At 46.7% G+C, this 19275-nt stretch overlaps 1 protein-coding gene across 3 annotated transcripts in view; it reads left to right on the top strand.

Annotated features, from left to right (window-relative positions):
* The window catches only part of CSE1L (chromosome segregation 1 like), a 119012-nt gene that overhangs the window by 51058 nt on the left and 48679 nt on the right, over window positions 1-19275 (top strand). For all 3 annotated transcript variants that reach the window (XM_077253300.1, XM_077253301.1, XM_077253302.1), the window contains exons 13-19: window positions 2061-2263; window positions 2496-2580; window positions 3375-3436; window positions 3661-3797; window positions 4126-4229; window positions 16190-16287; window positions 16367-16517. In XM_077253300.1, the coding sequence (XP_077109415.1) occupies window positions 2061-2263; window positions 2496-2580; window positions 3375-3436; window positions 3661-3797; window positions 4126-4229; window positions 16190-16287; window positions 16367-16517 (840 nt within the window). The remainder of the gene's footprint in view (window positions 1-2060; window positions 2264-2495; window positions 2581-3374; window positions 3437-3660; window positions 3798-4125; window positions 4230-16189; window positions 16288-16366; window positions 16518-19275) is intronic.

Below are 19275 nucleotides of genomic sequence, written 5' to 3' on the forward strand. Positions count from 1 at the left end.
CAGTGGGGTTCAGCACCGCCAGCTGTTCCCCTGCTGTGCAGCCGGCATCGTGTCCTGCAAAAGCCACGCAGACACTTGCTCTTGTACCTTCTGCTCCCCATCCTGGTTCCAGTACCGTCAGCTGGTTCCGGGCAGAGCCTTTGGCTTAGGTGCCTCCCTTTGGTATCCGAGTTCCACCAACGTCAGGTGGTCCTTGGTAGTGCTTTCAGGCACGGGTACCTCCTGCTTAGTAACCGGGTTCCAGTAACGTCAGCTGGTCCTCGGTAGTTCCATTGGCTCTTGGACCTTCGGCTACCCATCCGGGTTCCAGCACCGTCAGCTGGTTCTCGGCAGTGTCTTTTGCTCTTGTACCTTCTGCTCCCCATCCTGGTTCCAGTACCGTCAGCTGGTTCCGGGCAGAGCCTTTGGCTTAGGTGCCTCCCTCTGGGTATCTGAGTTCCACCAACGTCAGGTGGTCCTTGGTAGTGCTTTCAGCACGGGTACCTCCTGCTTAGTAACCGGGTTCCAGTAACGTCAGCTGGTCCTCGGTCGTTCCATTGGCTCTTGGACCTTCGGGTAGCCATCTGAGCTCCAGTTCCATCAGCTGGTTCTCGGCATTCTCTCAGCCTTCTTGTACCTTCTGCTGCATTTCCAAGTTCAAGAGACTAAACACGATGACCCGGAAGACCACCCCTAAGATGACGACGACACCAGAGACGACAACCACCGTGATGACGACGACCCTGGAGACGATGACCCTGAAGACCACCCCGATGACGACGACCCCGGAGACGACCCCGATGACGACGACCCCGGAGACGACGACCCTGGAGACGACGACGACCTGGAAGACCGAGAAGCAGAAGAACAAGAGGCTGCAGAACAAAGAGCAGAAGGACATTAAGCATAACACAAAATATCAGAGCAAAAAATATTATGTAAATTATAAGCAGAAGAAGACTAAGCAGTGTATGGGGGTGAGTCCGTTCCTCCTCGTGGTGCCCCTGGATAAAGCCTGATGCTGCAGGCCAAACTGAACGCGGACAAATGTAACTGTTTTGTGACAGGCAGAACGGAAGGTGTAATCTTCAAACTTTTATAGATAACAACTACGGGAATGCCTGTCACAAATAAGAATATGATGAAGAAGTAGAATATGATGAAGATAATAGTAAAATAAAAAGAATATGAACAATGTAACCCAAAAAATAATAGGTAGAAGATGAAGAAGAAGATGAAGAAGGTGAAGAAGTTGATGTCAAAGAAGCTGATGATGAGGATAATGAAGAAGAAAGCGTGGGAGAAGTAAAAAAGAAGGTGAAGGGCGTGGAAGTAGTGAAACATCAATATCTGACATAAAAAAAAAAAATAACATAGTCAAATTCTTTCTAACGCCGAACGTCATAAAAAAAAAAAAAAAATCCTGCTATTCTATTAGATTGGGCTAAACCTCTGTGCCTTTAATGTCTCCGCCACGTCCCCCAATACATCCTACATTATTCTTAGTTGTTTTCCTTCATGTAGAATGAACCTACAAGTGTATAAAGGGTTTATTTTAATTCCGATATTTTCGTCCCATTGACTTGCATTGGGATCGGGTATCGGTATCGGATTGGATTCCGATACTGTGACGGTATCGGCCGATACTTTCCGATTCCGATACTTTCCGATATCGGAAAGTATCGCTCAACACTACATATGAGTTAACTGAGAATCTGTCAATCAGCTCACTACGACAGTAGCTGGAGGAGGTTGCAACTCTTATATCCTTTTATTCTGAGCTCCTCTCAGCTAATTTTTGACCAAGGACCACATCAAAGTTGAATGTGTGACGAGTAACAAAGAGCCTGTAGAAGCCTCACAGTGCAAAATTTTTAATGAAATCCAATTGCAAAATAATTTTAGTCCAGAATTCATGCATGTAAGAAGGACATTAATAAAAAGTCCCTTTTAAGGTAGACAACTTCTTTAAAATGCCTGCTAATGTGATGCATATATAGGCAGACTCTCTTTGAATTACCATTGCAGATTAGTGTGGGTATTTCCTGCCAACTAAATTTCTTTTTTTCACCTTGACCCAGATATTGATACCAGACGCCGCGCTGCTTGTGATCTAGTTCGCGGTTTGTGCAAGTTTTTTGAGGGTCCAGTCACCAATATCTTCTCATGTTACGTCAGCTCCATGCTCCAGGAATATGCCAAAAACCCGTCTGTCAACTGGAAGCACAAAGATGCTGCCATCTACCTAGTGACGTCGCTGGCATCAAAGGCCCAAACGCAGAAGGTCTGATGGACCGTGTGTGTGTGTGTGTGTGTGTGTGTGTGTGTGTGTGTGTGTGTGTGTGTGTGTGTGTGTGTGTGTGTAATATATGTGTGTGCGCCTCTTCTCTGCTACAGCATGCCCATTTATCTATAGTGTGTATATATAGTCAGTCCTAAATGCAGCACTCTTATCCAGTTCAAGCTGCCCTCATGGATATTGTTGGTGACTGACTTGTCTGTCTTTCTCTCCACAGCACGGTATAACACAAGCTAATGAACTCGTCAACTTAACAGAATTCTTCATCAATCACATCCTTCCGGATCTCAAGTCTGCAAACAGTGAGTAATACGCATGGACATGTATGCATGGCCAGTGCAGTATCTAATGAGAACTGTCATTTTTCTTCAAACTTTTTTTTTTTAAACTTCTAAAACTAACACTCACTTTACAAGTTCATCACTGTAATCATACTGGTTTGAAGAGTCATGTCAACTAGTTATTTTTACTTTGCATCTGAAAACAAAGCACAGAGAATTTTATTTTTACCATTTTAATAAAAAGCTGGAAGGAAAGTAAAAGCGCAATAGGGCCTTATCTGGGTATTAAGAGATACCTGTAATCAGATTTTACTCACCAGATAGAGCCCAAACACAGGCTCACAGAAATATCAGCTGCTGCAGATCCACCGGTCTCCTCGTGACCAGCCAGAGTAAAGAAAAAAAAAAAAAAATGGGATAAAAAGGTGGATTAACTCTGTGCTGCTTGAAAGATAGAAGTCCAAATGGATATTCAGATGAAAAGTGGCTTTATTCACTACTATGACTCCTTCATCAGGAAACCACTAAAGTATATACCATTTTTACCGTTTTAGCCTACTTAGATTTTTTTTTCCTATTTTTCAGTACATTACATGGTAAGTCCACACCATTATTTAAAACTACAATGTCATCCTGTAAAATGGGAAAAACAACCTCATACAGTGAGGTCTGTGTGAAGAAAAAACAAAACAATATGACTTTGAAGAACGGAGAAAAAAAATGAAAATGTTCTCAGACGGGAAGGGGCTGTATAACTGGGGTGTATGTTACCTGTCTGGATCCTTCTAGTCTATACTCATATTTAATTTTTCCAGTTAATGAATATCCTGTGCTGAAAGCCGATGGGATCAAGTACATCATGTTCTTCAGGAATCAGGTAACTTGGTGACGCTATCGCCACTATTACTTCTCCTTTAATCCCTCTTGTTTATGCAGAAAGGTTGCAAATATGGTGTGCAGCATAATTTGTGACGTTTTACACCAGAAAAATGGCTCAACACCATTTTAAACCCACTAGGTGTGATTTGTGTTCCTGACATGTAATGAATGAATGTCGAGTGGCCTCCCTGCAGACGCACTCATGTCTTCTGTATTTTGCAGGTTCCTAAAGATCAGTTGCTGGTGGCAATTCCTTTGCTGATCTCTCACCTGCAGGCAGAGAGTATTGTTGTGCACACGTATGCAGCGCATGCCCTGGAGCGATTTTTCACCATGCGAGGAGGTGCCAACACCACCCTGTAAGCTCCTGCTATCTGTCAGTCCTCGTGTGCCCCTTCTGTGACACAATCGTACCTCTGTAACTGGCTTGTTCGTTAGACGCAGAGTTTTTCACCAGTGTTGCGATGCTGGCAAAATATTTAAACGTCTGTCTACAATCAACACGGCTGACGCTTTGCTTCTCTGGGAGATGGGCTGTTGCCAGACTGGTCTAAGGGGGTGTCTGGCACCAGCCTTTTCCTTTCTTGGGGAATTTTCTGTGTGTCAAATGCGGTGTCTTCTGTGCTATAGATCAGATTCCTTGTAGTGAGTGTAATTTAAAGTGCAATATGGCATCTTTATCCCCAGCATCTCTGCTGCTGACATGTTACCTTACACAGAACAACTTCTGTCAAATCTGTTCAAAGCGCTCTCATTACCCGGCTCCTGCGAGAACGAATACATCATGAAAGGTAAGCGGTGAGCGAGCACTAGGAGAAAGGCACATGTCACCTCTGTACTTGCGGCCCTTTGTGTTGTTTTGGAGCACTTTTGTCATAGCTGCATGCTGTAGTCATTAATGGCCTGCGAAGTCCACCTGCCATGCACTAATGAATGCTATACTCGTTCTCTTATGTTCTTTTGTTTTTTTCCAGGGAGGTCTTTACATTTCTGAGACTTGCTTAGGTAGTTTTGCCTTAAAGTGCAGTATACAAGAGAAGTAATGCAATAAAGGTGCAGATTTTAAAGAGATGTACTTTTACATTGATGACCTTTCCTTGGGATAGGTCATCAATGTCTGATCGGCCGGGGTCCGACACCCTGTACCCGACACCCTGTACCCCAGCCAATCAGCTGTTGTTTGTGTCGATGGCGGCCGCTGGTTGGAAGTAGTTTCTTGCGGAGCTGCTCTGCCGTCTAATAGTGGCCAAGGCTTGGTACTGCACATTCGCCTCCTATTCAAACCATTAGGAGACAGATGTGTAATACCCTACGGTGGCCACTATCAGAAGATGGAGCAGCTCGGCAAGTGAGTACTGGCTGCTGCCGACACCAATAACAGGTAATTGGCAGGGCTGACAGGTGTCGGCCTATCAGACATAACCTATCCTTAGGAAGGATCATCTACAGTACAGACCAAAAGTTTGGACACACCTTCTCATTTAAAGATTTTTCTGTATTTTCATGACTATGAAAATTGTAAATTCACACTGAAGGCATCAAAACTATGAATTAACACATGTGGAATTATATACTTAACAAAAAAGTGTGAAACATCTGAAATTATGTCTTATATTCTAGGTTCCTCAAAGTAGCCACCTTTTGCTTTGATGACTGCTTTGCACACTCTTGGCATTCTCTTGATGAGCTTCAAGAGGTAGTGACCGGCAATGGTCTTCCAACAATCTTCAAGGAGTTCCCAGAGATGCTTAGCACTTGTTGGCCCTTTTGCCTTCACTCTGCGGTCCAGCTCACCCCAAACCATCTCGATTGGGTTCAGGTCTGGTGACTGGAGGCCAGGTCATCTGGCGTAGCACCCCATCACTCTCCTTCTTGGTCAAATAGCCCTTACACAGCCTGGAGGTGTGTTTGGGGTCATTGTCCTATTGAAAAATTAAATTTATGGTCCAGCTAAACGCAAACCGGATGGAATAGCATTCCGCTGCAAGATGCTGTGGTAGCCATGCTGGTTCAGTATGCCTTCAATTTTGAATAAATCCCCAACAGTGTCACCAGCAAAGCACCCCCACACCATCACACCTCCTCCTCCATGCTTCGCGGTGGGAACGAGGCATATAGAGTCCATCCGTTCACCTTTTCTGCATCACACAAAGACACGGTGGTTGGAACCAAAGATCTCAAATTTGGACTCATCAGACCAAAGCACAGATTTCCACTGGTCTAATGTCCATTCCTTGTGTTCTTTAGCCCAAACAAGTCTCTTCTGCTTGTTGCCTGTCCTTAGCAGTGGTTTCCTAGCAGCTATTTTACCATGAAGGCCTGCTGCACAAAGTCTCTTAACAGTTGTTGTAGAGATGTGTCTGCTGCTAGAACTCTGTGTGGCATTGACCTGGTCTCTAATCTGAGCTGCTGTTAACCTGCGATTTCTGAGGCTGGTGACTCGGATAAACTTATCCTCAGAAGCAGAGGTGACTCTTGGTCTTCCTTTCATGGGGCAGTCCTCATGTGAGCCAGTTTCTTTGTAGCGCTTAATATATCCTACAACAAACTGGAGTATAAACAACCCATCGGTATAAAATAGGTAATAAATTTTATTATAAATAGAACAGTACAAATAGGTACACAATACAAGGATAAAGTATACGCAGAGCTAATGTACATAGGACGTACAACACTGAAAGTCACACCATGGTTATGTGAGGCTGGCAGAAAAACATATCAGCTCCAGATACATATCAGGAGTGGTTTGTTATATCATACAAAGTGCATAGTGCTTAATAGAGCAGTGCTCGTGTATAGTATAACTGCTCACCTAACCAAAACTGAGCTGAAGACCCTCTACCCATGCCTGTCTTAACCATACATTGGTGCCAATGTCCGTCCAACAGCCCCGACGCGCGTTTCGCGTTCGGCTTCCTCGGGGGGCGTTGTTTATACTCCAGTTTGTTGTAGGATATATTGAATAGTGGAGTTTTGTCCTTGTAACCTATGTCCATCTTTAGGGTATATCCCTGTGTGAGGTTCTATTTTGATATGGATCAGTGGTATCTGTATTTAGGACTTCTTTGTAGCGCTTGTTGGTTTTTGCCACTGCACTTGGGGACACTTTCAAAGTTTTCCCAATTTTTCGGACTGACTGACCTTCATTTCTTAAAGTAATTGATGGCCACTCGTTTTTCTTTACTTAGCTGCTTTTTTCTTGCCATAATACAAATTCTAACAGTCTATTCAGTAGGACTATCAGCTGTGTATCCACCAGACTAATGCACAACACAACTGATGGTCCCAACACCATTTATAAGGCAAGAAATCCCACTTATTAAACCTGACAGGGCACACCTGTGAAGTGAAAACCATTTCCGGTGACTACCTCTTGAAGTTCATCAAGAGAATGCCAAGAGTGTGCAAAGCAGTCATCAAAGCAAAAGGTGGCTACTTTGAAGAACCTAGAATGTAAGACATAATTTCAGTTGTTTCACAATTTTTTCTTAAGTATATAATTCCACATGTGTTAATTCATAGTTTTGATGCCTTCAGTGTGAATGTACAATTTCTCCTTCGCCTCATTGGGGGGGACAGACCGTGGGTGTATGCTGCTGCCACCAGGAGGCTGACACTAAGTGATACAAAGAAAGTTCTCTCCTCCCCTGCAGTATACATCCTCCTGCTGGCTCTCAGCTAACCAGTTCTTGCTTAGTGTCCGTAGGAGGCACACGGACGGGTCTGCTATTCAGACCCAAAGAACTCTTTTTACTTTTACCTTTTTACCTTTTACAACGGACGAAGGGGGCGACGGATTCTTTCGTGTTCTGATCTCCCCGAACCAACAACAGGCGAGCACGGGAGTTTTACCTCTCCGTATCCTCTCCAGCGACGTGGGAAGCCACTACCTGAGCTGATTCTAGGGGCGACGGGCCCCTTCAAGGGCACCGATCTCCCCTCTCCCTTATCAGACGAGCACTGGAGTGTCACCTCCAGTATCCTCTTCTGCAGCCAGGCCTATTGCCGGACATCAGCCCTGCCCACCAGGTTTTACCCTCGGCTGTTCAGAGGCACCCTTCCCACTGTGGCGTCCGAGCAGCCCCCACTGCACCACCACTATTTAAAGGGAAGGTGCCACCAGTTTTCTTGTAGTTTGTTTTTTTTGTGAAATTAAGCTTAAAATAGTAAATAAAATGTATTATTGCAATGTTTGCACTGTTTGTAAACATTTCTATATGAAAAATATTATATATTTTCTTACAAATATATATATTGACCACTAGGGGGAGCATTTTCCGTTTTAGACCTCAAGCAGCTATAGTAAGACTTACTTACCAGCTTTACTGTTAGCTGGAAAATCTGGGCAGTAACTGCTGACATCAGCATTTCCCTCCCCTTTTGGGTGGTCTAGTATCCCTGGGGCAGAATGAAGAGCAGCATCACAGGACAGAGCCATTTTGTGTGTGACTGAACTGTGATCTGCTATCACCAGCAGTTACTGCATCAGAAGCACAGTTAGTTTATGTGGTGTGTATGGAGCAGCATTGTCTGTGCAGAGCTGTCTGTGACTCATCCCTCAGTAATAAGCAGGAGCTCCAGGTCTGCAGTGAATGGCCAGGCATTGTGGAGGGAGGGGAGAGATACATTGTATGGCAGAGACAGGTGTCACCTCTCTCTGCAGGCTGGGAATGGAGCTCCTGTGATAGAGAGTAAGTGGAGCTGGGCAGAGAGCACTGGGCTATAATAAAATGGCTGCTAGTCACACCTACAGCAGTGAGTTGTGCAGCCCACAGAGGCGTGCCCAGCTCACTGCTAACACCTCTCCAATGTTAAAGATAGGGTCCTAGCCGGTCTATTATCTCCTATGTCCATGGGGTGCTGTAAAATGACACTGTTAGTGCCCTGCTACTGCTGCAAAACCAAGATGTCAGCCCCCAGTTCCTTCTTTAAACACATATAACACACGAAATCTGTTTCACATGCATTTAAAACTTGGTTATAGCAGCATGTTATGCTACATTACAGTGATTTATTAATGATCTACAAACGCGGTACCTTACCTTTAAAGCGGATGGTACAAGGAGGCAGACGGTTCCTTTCCACCTCCCTGCTAAAGGGACGAGGGATTGAGGGTTTTTTCTTTGTCCCTGCACCGTCCAAACAGCACAGGATCTTTTTCTACCTTCTGACCTGCTGAACAAAGCTGCATACTGGGGTAAGTGCCGGGACTCGAGCGGTTGGAGGGCTCTGCGCAACCGGCGTTTTTTTCCCTCGTTCGGCGCCGGCTGTCTTCAAAAATTTAGCCCCCGGCTTCGGGTTTGTGTAGGCCGCAACCCGGAACTCCGCCCATGCCAGGCCGCGCTTCAGGCTCTGCCCCCCATTCAGGCGCCTCTCATTCAGGACGAGAGCTCTATTCTCGGCGGCCATCTTCTTCCTCCTGCCATTTCCGGACACAAGCTCATCCGGAAGTGGCTGCGGCATCTCACCGGCGGTACTCAGCGCTGAAGACAGCGCTATTCCAGACGGGGGACTCAGAATCTCGGTAAGGAGAATCCTCCCTCCACACCCCTCCCCCGCACGCACCCCGGCAGCATAAAGGGACTAGCGTTCCCTGTTTTTAATACTTAAGACCTGCAATCTCTGGTTTTCCAGCAAGCTCTTGTCTTAAAGGCACGGGACTTAAGGGTACATGACCGCATTTCCTGGTCTTAACCCCTTCACGACATGCGCCGTACTATTACTGCGCATGTCGTGTCTCCCCCTTTGATGTGGGCTCCGGCGCTGAGCCCACATCAAAGTCGCGACATGTCAGCTGTTTTGTACAGCTGACATGTGCGCGCAATAGCGGCGGGTGAAATCGCGATTCACCCGCCGCTATTAACCTGTTAAATGCCGCTGTCAAACGCTGACCGCGGCATTTAACTACCGCTTCCGGCTGTGCGGCCGGAAATCAGCACATCGCCGACCCCTGTCACATGATTGGGGTTCGGCGATGTGTCAGGACAGTAACCGATGCCGGCCTGCTGGGTGCGCCCTCCTGTGGTCGGCGCTCATAGCAATCCTGCATTTCAGCTACATAGCAGAGATCTGACGATCGCTCCTATGTTGCTGAGCCGATCGAGTTGTGCCAGCTTCTAGCCTCCCATGGAGGCTATTGAAGCATGGCACAAGGTAAAAAAAATGTTTTTAAAAATATGAAAAAAAATAAAAAAATATGAAAGTTTAAATCACCCCCCTTTCGCCCCATCCTAAATAAAACAATTAAAAAAAAAAAATCAATCAAACCTACACATATTTGGTATCGCCGCATTCAGAATCGCCCGATCTATCAATAAAAAAAAAGGATTAACCTGATCGCTAAACAGCGTAGTGAGAAAAAAATTTGAAACGCCAGAATTACGGGGTTTTTTTGTTGCCGCGACATTGCATTAAAATGCAATGACAGGCGATCAAAAGAACGTATCTGCACAAAGGTGGTATCACTAAAAATGTCAGCTCGGCACGCAAAAAATAAGCCCTCACCTGACCTGAGATCCCGAAAAATGGAGACGCTACGGGTATCGGAAAATGGCGCCTTTTTTTTTTTTTTGCAAAGTTTTGAATTTTTTTTCACCACTTAGATATAAAATAACCTGGTCATGTTAGGTGTCTATGAACTCATAATGACGTGGAGAATCATAATATCAGGTCAGTTGTTGGCATTTATTGAAGATAGAAAAAAAGCCAAACAAAAAACAAGTGTGGGATTGCACTTTTTTTGCAATTTCACCACACTTGGAATTTTTTTCCGGTTTTCTAGTACAAGACATGGTAAAACCAATGGTGTCGTTCAAAAGTACAACTCGTCCCGCAAAAAATAAGCCCTCACATGACCATATTGACGGAAAAATAAAAAAGTGATGGCTCTGGGAAGGAGGGGAGCGAAAAACGAAAACGCAAAAACGAAAAAGGGCCGCGTCCTGAAGGGGTTAAAGACGCATGCCCAGTAGTCGCTGGGCTTATAGGTACATGTCCAGCTTTCCCTGGCTTTTTAAAAAACACATGACCAGCATTCCCAGGTCTTAAAGGTTCCCTAGTTTAAAAGGAGCACATTACCAGCATTCTCTGCTCTTTAAGTCATGACCAGCCAGAAGCCGGTCACCTTTCCCAGAGTACTTACCGTATTTTCCGGCGTATAAGACGACTTTTTAACCCCCGAAAATCTTCTTAAAAGTCGGGGGTCGTCTTATACGCCGGGAATCGACTTGTACGCCGGTGTATATGGTGGGTGGGGAGGGGGAGTGATCCTGATGACGAGGGGGCGTCTCACAGGAAAGTGAGTAATCCCCATTACCTTATCCTAGCGGTGCAGCGTGGGGGTGTCAGTGCTGGGAGCGGCGGCGGCTGCTGTGTTCTGGTGCGGCGGCTCCTCTTCTGTGTGGGGCCTCTGTGCTGTGAGGTGGCGGCGGCAGCGGCGTATCTTTATCCAGTTGGGGCTCCTCCGGCATCTCCTTAGCCCTGGAGGCCCCGCCGCAACTCCATCGGTGCAATGTGGTGGCCTCCGGGAAAATGGCCGCTGCTCAGATTCAGATCTCGTGTCCCGAGATTTCGGGACGAGATCTGAATCTGAGCAGCGGCCATTTTCCCGGAGGCCACCGCATCGCACCTATTGAGCTGCCTCCGGGAAAATGGCCGCTGCATTGCACTCATGGAGTTGCGGCGGGGCCTCCAGGGCTAAGGAGATGCCGGAGGAGCCCCAACTGGATAAAGATATGCCGCCGCCACCGCACAGCACAGAGGCCCCACACAGAAGAGGAGCCGCCGCACCAGAGCACAGCAGCCGCCGCACCAGAGCACAGCAGCCGCCGCACCAGAGCACAGCAGCCGCCGCCGCCACTCCCAGCACTGAGACCCCCACGCTGCACCGCTACGATAAGGTAATGGGGGATACTCACTTTCCTGTGAGACGCCCCCTCGTCATCAGGATCACTCCCCCCCCCCCCCCCCCCAAAAGGCACATATTCACCGGCCCTATAAGACGACATAGGGTGTATAAGAAGACCCCCGACTTTTAAGAAGATTTTATATTTTAACTGGTAAAGTTGGGGGGTCGTCTTATACGCCCAGTCGTCTTATACGCCGGAAAATACGGTAGTTCAAATGAGCTCAGGAGCCCTCCACCGCCGCCGAACCCAGCTCTTCCCAGAGTACCTAGTTCTCCTCAAGGGGCTTCACCTCTGGCGTAATCCTTAAAAAATGCCCTGGTCTTAAAGGCACATGACCAGTATGCCCTGGTCTTAAAAGCACGTGACCAGTAGGCCCAGGTTTTTAAAGGCACATGACCAGTAGGCCCGGGTTTTTAAAGGCACATGACCAGTAGGTCCTGGTTCTTAAAGGCACATGACCAGTATGCCCTGCTCTTAAAGGCACATGAACAGTATGCCCTCCTCCTAAAGGCACAAGACCAGTATTTCCTGGTCTTAAAGGCGCACGACCAGTATTCCCTAGTCTTAAAGGCGCATGACCAGTATTCACAGGTCTTAAGGGCATGGCATGATCAATCCGAAGCTGGTCACAATAACTGAGCTCTGGACCCTTCCGGCTGATCCCAGTTTATCCTTGAGTACCTAGTCCCCCTCAGTGGACTTTGCACTAACCGCAACCCATGGTTTCTATGACCAAGAGATTGAATCCCTCCGTGGCTCGGAGTGCTCGCAGGACCGATATACATGGTCCCTCTCCTACACGGGAGCCGTCGGCTAGCAGGGGCCGCAAGTCTTCTAGAAAAACGTACAGGCGTCTAGAAAATGGTAGTTTAATTTCCTGATCCCTCCCCTATAATTTGCTGAGAAAAACGCTCTGAATATGGATCGGATATTGCCTTGGATTGCCAGAGCTTCAGAAAAAGAGGGACTCGCCTATTTATATCATCAACAAATTGACGAGAGATTCACTGGTCAGAAGCCTCTATGTGGGATGCCATACCTGGTCTGATTTTTAAGGGCGACGGGTCCTTTAAAGGGCACCGATTTCCCCCCCCCCCCCACACACCATCAACAGATGAGCACATGCAGTGTCGCCTCCATGTATCCTCTTCTGCATCCAGGCCTAACGCCAGACAACCTGCCCTGTCCACCCGGGGACCTCATCTCTGGGGATGTACAGAGGCACCCCTTCTTGGCGTCCGAGTGCCCCCCTTTGTATCACCACTATTTAGCGGATGATGCAAGAAAGTGGATGATTCCTCTCCACATCCCTGTTAAGAGGATGGTGGATCGAGGGTTCCTACTTTTCTACTCTGCACGACGATGGCTGGATGCAGCCCAGCATTCTGCCACTTGGCAGACTAACCGGGTAGAATTTCTTGTGGTATACATACCAGTATCCCTGCCCGATGTATCATCATTTAAAATACCACAAACGGTTGGATAGCAAATCTGGTTCGTTCCTTCTTGTGGCTTCGGGTTCAGCGCTCTAACCTTCCTTAGCCGCCACATGGGTTGCTTGACCAATAGTCTCCTGGTCAGAGACCTTAACTACTTCGATTCACACAAGTAACCTGTCCCCGAAGACAGTACAGCTGGCCAATCAAATATTCTGAGCGGGAGACTAACAAGGGATCGTATCTTTTCTACAGACCCAACCAGCAGTGGAAGCGTTGCGCAGGACAGGCTAGATCTAAGGGATCTTGGTTCCAAAAAGGGGGAATGAAAAGTAAGACCATTCCTGGACCTCAAACTTCTAACAACCTTTGGCAAGGTCCTCCTTTTTTGGATGGAGTTCCTCCGCTCAGCCATTTCTTCAACAGGAAAAGGTGGAGTTTCTGGCATCCATCGACATTCGGGATTTTTCCCCTCTACATTGATCCCTTCGCCTTTCCATTCGCGAACAGCATTTTCAAGTCACGACTTTGCCCTTCGGGCCTGGCTGCCGCACCAGAGTGGCCGCAAGGGTCATGGCGGTTGTCATGTGCCTCTTGCACCCTAGAAGCATGGTCGTCCTGCCCTATTTGGTCGACTTTCTAGCCGCTCTTCCAGGACTACGCTGAGTCGTCTATATCACTGGCGATACCCTCTCACTTGGACAAGCAGCTAAAGTTAGACAAGTTTTCCTCATTCCCAGCCCAGCAGATCCTTTTTGAGGATGATCGTGCACAAGAAGGATGGTAATTCTCTCTCGAGTCAAGGTAGTGGCCCTTCAACAGGGAGCTCGTACACGTGATCACTCATTCCCTCGGTTCATTCGATTCACTAGGAGGGTTCTGAGGAAAAAGGACGACAATGGAAGCCGTTTCTTTTGCTCTGCTCGTTTTCAGCAAGTCAATCAGGCTTTCAAAGGGTAGTCTTTGAGCTCCTTCCTCATCCAGAGCCTTCTCCTGGTCCAATGGTTATTAGGGAATACCAATGCCAGTCTTCTTCTCCCGATCATTGCTCTGGGGACCCGAACGGTACGGCTAATCCTACAGCAGGTCCACTGCCTTCAGGCGGGTCAACCATCCGTCTTCAATTGGATAATGCCACGGCTGTACCACACGTCAATCATCTAGCAGGTACCCACAGTCAAGCGCCATGGCCGAGGTATCTCGCACTCTCTGATGGGCCGAGATCTATCATTCGGTGATCTCAGCAGTACATATCCCTGGAGTAGAACACTGGGCGGCAGACATATTCAGCCATCAGGGTTTCTCCTCAAGTGGGAACTTCACTCGGAAGTCTTCCATCAGATCTGCCTTCACTGGAGTACTCCAGATGTAGGTCGGATGGCGTCCAAACTGAACGCCAATATACTCCAGTTCATGGTTCGGCCTCGAGATCCAAGACCATCGCAGTGCATGCTCTGTTCTTCCATGGTACCAATTTCCATAACCCCTCTTCCACTACTTCCGAGATCTTTTTGGAAGCAGGACGGGCCCCAGTAATCCTGGGGACCCGCACTGACCATGTCAGGTTTTCTCGCTTGCGGTACTAGTATTTTTCCGTCTTATTGCGATAAAACTGCAAATATGGACTTTCTCGCAGGGAGTCTTCACCTGTAGTTCTTCCCTACCGCATATCATTAGATCTGTGGAACCTTAATGTTCCTGGGGATCTTACAGTAGACTGTTTTTTTGATCCGGACAGACTTTACTATCAGGGAAGGTCGCTCCCCTTTTTTTCTCTGCGTTCTTGTCATCATGATGAGTCTTCAGAGCTCGCCGCTCTGTTCTTTCAGACTTTTTTCCTTATTACCATCAAGGCAAGGTTGCCCTCAGGCCATCCCCTTCCCTCGTTACCAAGGTGATATTGTATTCCCACTGTTGCAGGGGCATCGTCCTCTCATCTTTCGGCTCTAGTCCACAAAACGGTATGGGTTCTCCATAATCTGGAAGAAGTGAGTGCTCCAAGTGGGTACGTATCGAGGACAGCGTCCTTCCGAAGGTTGGACACTTTACTTGAGCTTCCCGATGGTAAGAAGTAGGCTTCCTGACGGTCACAGGAAGGATTTAGCCGTTTCATCAGCCATATTAGCCTGGTGGATTCTTTTCACCATCCAGGAGTCCTTCCGTGCTAGATGTCAGCCTATCTCCCTGTCTGAGGGCTCTAGGCACCAGACGTCGGCAAGCACGGCCGCAAGCTTGCAAACTCATCTAGTCTGCATGCATTCTTGAAGCACTATAATTCCCACACTTCCACAGGTGTGAGTCTGGGCAGGCGGAATCTGCAGGCCGCAGTGGCGCACTTGTAAGTAGCGGATACACGGCCCTATCTGATGTTGTCCACACCCAGGGACTGCTTTGAGATGTCCCATGGTCTGTGTCCCCCAATGAGGCGAAGGAGAAATAGGGATTTTTGTGTACTCACCGTAAAATCCTTTTCTCCGAGCCATTCATTGGGGGACACAGCTCCATCCCTATTATTAGCATGTGCTTGTTTTATAATTTGACATGCTGTACTCTGAGATATAATGTAACATGCTATACGCTCATATATAATATGAAATGCTATACGCTCATATGTTATTGATCTACTGCTTTTGCACCGAACTGGTTAGCTGAGAGCAAGCAGGAGGGTGTATACTGCAGGGGAGGAGCTAACTTTCTTTGTATCACTTAGTGTCAGCCTCCTGGTGGCAGCAGCATACACCCCTGGTCTGTGTCCCACAATGAATGGCTCGGAGAAAAGGATTTTACGGTGAGTACACAAAAATCCCTATTTTCAGTCATGAAAATACACAAAAATCTTTAAATGAGAAGATGTCCAAACTTTTGGTCTGTACTGTATCTGTGTAAAAGTAGTGGCCAATCTCTTTAAGGCTGCCCAAACACCAGTGTAGGGAGCCACCTAGTTCCAACATATTTAATAAAAGCGACTTTTGGGTCTGTGCACACAGTTTTTTGGAGGCTGTCAGGAACTGAGTTTTCGAGTGGATAACGCTTGACGAAACGAGGAATCTTTCTTTTCTAAATGCAACTTTTAAAGAGTGTTATTTTTTGAGGGGATGGGGGGACTGAGGCATGGATCGCAGCATTTCTCTTGAACACTTCTTAGTTTGGAGTACATGCACTTTTTTCCCCCACCAGGAATTTTTCTAAATCTTAAATAGAAAAGAAAAAAAATGCTTAAAGCGTTGCTTAAAAATAAAACAAATTTTCTGGAAGCTTTTTGGAGCAGATCTGCTCCAAATAAAACTCCCCATAAACCTGTTTGCTTGTACCATTGTGCACTGGTAAAAATGCTTCCTAGGACACAGTGGCGGCAGCAGAATGCATGTGGCGCCCACTTCATTACCTGTTCCATTTTCTTTTCTGCAGCAATCATGAGAAGCTTCTCCCTGCTGCAGGAGGCCATAATCCCGTACATCCCCTCGGTCATCCCACAGCTGACGCAAAAGCTGCTGGCTGTCAGTAAGGTGAGTTGCCACGCATGGTGCTGCTCAATGACAGACCTGCTCATGCACTGGACTTAACTATTTTTTTTCATGTTTGTAGAACCCCAGCAAACCGCATTTTAACCATTACCTGTTTGAGTCCATTTGCCTCTCGGTAAGGATCACATGCAGGGCCAATCCAGCTACCGTTTCCAGCTTTGAAGAGGCACTGTTTATGGTTTTTACAGAGATACTCCGGAATGATGTGCAAGGTGAGTGGTGAATGATGGCTCCTAACACTGGACAGGTGAATGAAAATCTTGTTTAAAGAGTGTTTTAAAGGCATTGCCTTATAAGTTAGTGGGGTTGTGTGGGCAACATTATGTATTTACCTAAATGGAAAAACAAGAAATGAAGCTATATTCTTACTGGGCTCCATCACTGGACACTCTGTGGTCTGCATCGGCAGGAAGTCGTCACTGTTCAAAACAGGAGCAGGATTGTTGGTACTATTAGGGTTGAACAATTAATATAAATGTTCAATTCTCTAGTTGCCTACTCCTGGCCTAATGGATATTGATCATGTGCACTAAAGAAATACACCAGACACAGTCAGCTGTAACTCTCCTTGATCAATGTGTGGCTCAGCTCCAAGAAGGGCTTTTATTAGTGAAAACACAATGTTATATATTCCTGTAAGGGGGCTCGGTTAGCTCTAAAATGGGAGTGATCGGATGTATTCCATTGGTTAGTGGGTTGGGCATGAGCAAGTCCATGGGCGGATCCATGAGGTCATCAAGGTGGGTTGGTCCGTGAGGTCATCAGAGTGGGCGTCGCTGTGGGTGGATCCATGAGGTCATCAGTGTGGGCGTCGTCTTGGATACCAGACCGCATGGTCTGCTAAAACAGGAAATGGCAGCCATCTTCAGTGTCTTCATTGTTCACCTTGGATACCTGAGCACATGGCTCTGGTAGAGGAGATGGCAGCCATTTTAAGTGTCTTACTTTGTCTGAGGAAAACTTATGTAAGGTTAAACAATACATGTTATAGGTTGCTTCCCTCCATTACCTTATGTGTTGAGGTTAATTAAGTATTTGATCTTATGGCTCTCCTCAACAGTCCCCCCTAAATACTTTATTAACCTTTTCTTTTATCTTGATCCCACCGTGGTTCCCTAACCCATCGATGTTAAGTGTTATTATGACATCAGAGGCTTCATGACAATATGGATGCTATAGACACCAGAGAATGTGTGACCGATTATGGGTATACTGAGGAGGTATATCGAAGCGTGTTACCAGTGTCCTCGGGACTTCCCAACCTGCTGGATCTATTACTCTCCAATCTCCCATCTCCATGGTTACTTAGAGTAAAATACACATGCGACTAACCCTGTTGTACACATCCTAGATCTGACCGTCTTGCCCGGGAGGGGGGGAATTGGAGTTTTCACCAGTTTGAGACAAGTTTTCCCTTGTGGAAAACCTCCCTTTGTAGCTGGACTTTGACAAGCAGGTCAGATCCTACTCTGTCCCTAACTGTCTAAACAAGTTTATAATGTGAGAGATGGATCCAGGAGGCGCTCAGCAACCCTGACTGAAGTATGAGGAGTCAGGAGCACTTGGTAGGGGCCCTCAAATCTCGACTCCAGGGATGTCTTTTCTGATGAACTTCTTTACCAGCATGTAGTCACCAGGTTAGAAAGTATGGGTACCGTCACTGGAATCTGGACCTGGAATGGATGATAAAACTTGTACATGTGTTATTGACAGTTCTTTAGTAACAACAATTACAGAATTTACAAGAGTATCACTTCCCAAGGCTAGCTGTTGTGGAAAATATTGACCCAACCTTGGAGGCCCCCCAAAAAGAATCTCGAATGGTGTGAGTTTAGTGGGACCCCTTGTAGTGTTTCTGACTGAGTATAAGGCAACGTGCAAAATGTCTGTCCGAAGTCTGACCTCCTAACTGGCTTTCAGTATTTTATTTTTCAAGGTGCCATTCAGTGTTTCTACTTTCCCACTGCTGTGTGGGTGATATGGAGTATGTAAACCCAAATCCGCTCCCACCAGTGTCCATAGTTCCTTAGTCAGTGCTGCAGTGAACGCAGGTACTTGGTCACTCTCAATTACCTCTGGGACCCCATATCTGCAGACTACTTCAGTCATCAGTCTCTTAACAGTCACTCTGGCAGTCATGTTTGTTACTGGATAGGCTTCGGGCCATCCTGAGAACATGTCAGTCACTACCAGTACATACTCGTACTTCCCTACTTTTGGCATTTGAATGTGATCAATCTGAATCCTCTGAAAGGGATAAAGTGGTTTAGCCAAATGTTTCTGAGTAACTTTCTGAGGCGGTGCTGGATTGCATGTTGCACACACAAGGCAGGACTTGCAATATTTTTGGGTAACAGTAGAGATTCCAGGTGCCATATAAGTCTTCCAAATTAGGTCATTCATCTGATTCTTGCCTCTGTGGGTGATACCGTGTGCCCATTCTGTCACTGAAGGGTACAGATTGCGGGGTAGACAGACCTTTTTGTTCATCCTTTTTAGCTCCTCCTTCTTGCCATGACTTCTTTTCATCATCTGATGTCTTGTCTTGATGTAGATGGATGATTCTCATAAGAGAGCCTTTAATCCCTTCTTCAGTGTCTTGTGACACGTACACCGCTGCTTTCTCTTTCCTAAATGGATCCACAGCATAGGTTTTTTCTGTTTTGTCAGCAAAGAAGTTCCCCCTTGCTTCTGGAGAATCCAGTCTCCCGTGAGCTTTGATCTCGATCACTGCAACCTTTGAAGGTAGATTCAGAGTGACTACAAGTTCTTGCATGGTAGCAGCATGTTTTACAGGAGTTCCACTGGACGTTAGGTATCCTCTGGCTGCCCAGATACTGCCGAAGTCATGAGCCACTCCAAAAGCGTATCTTGAATCCGTATAGATGTTGACCACCTTCTCCGTCGCTTCCTGACAAGCCAGTGTCAAAGCTTTAAGTTCCGCTTCTTGTGCAGACATGTGCGGTGGTA

The sequence above is a fragment of the Ranitomeya variabilis genome, chromosome 4, assembly GCF_051348905.1.
Source record: "Ranitomeya variabilis isolate aRanVar5 chromosome 4, aRanVar5.hap1, whole genome shotgun sequence".
Lineage (NCBI taxonomy): Eukaryota > Metazoa > Chordata > Amphibia > Anura > Dendrobatidae > Ranitomeya > Ranitomeya variabilis.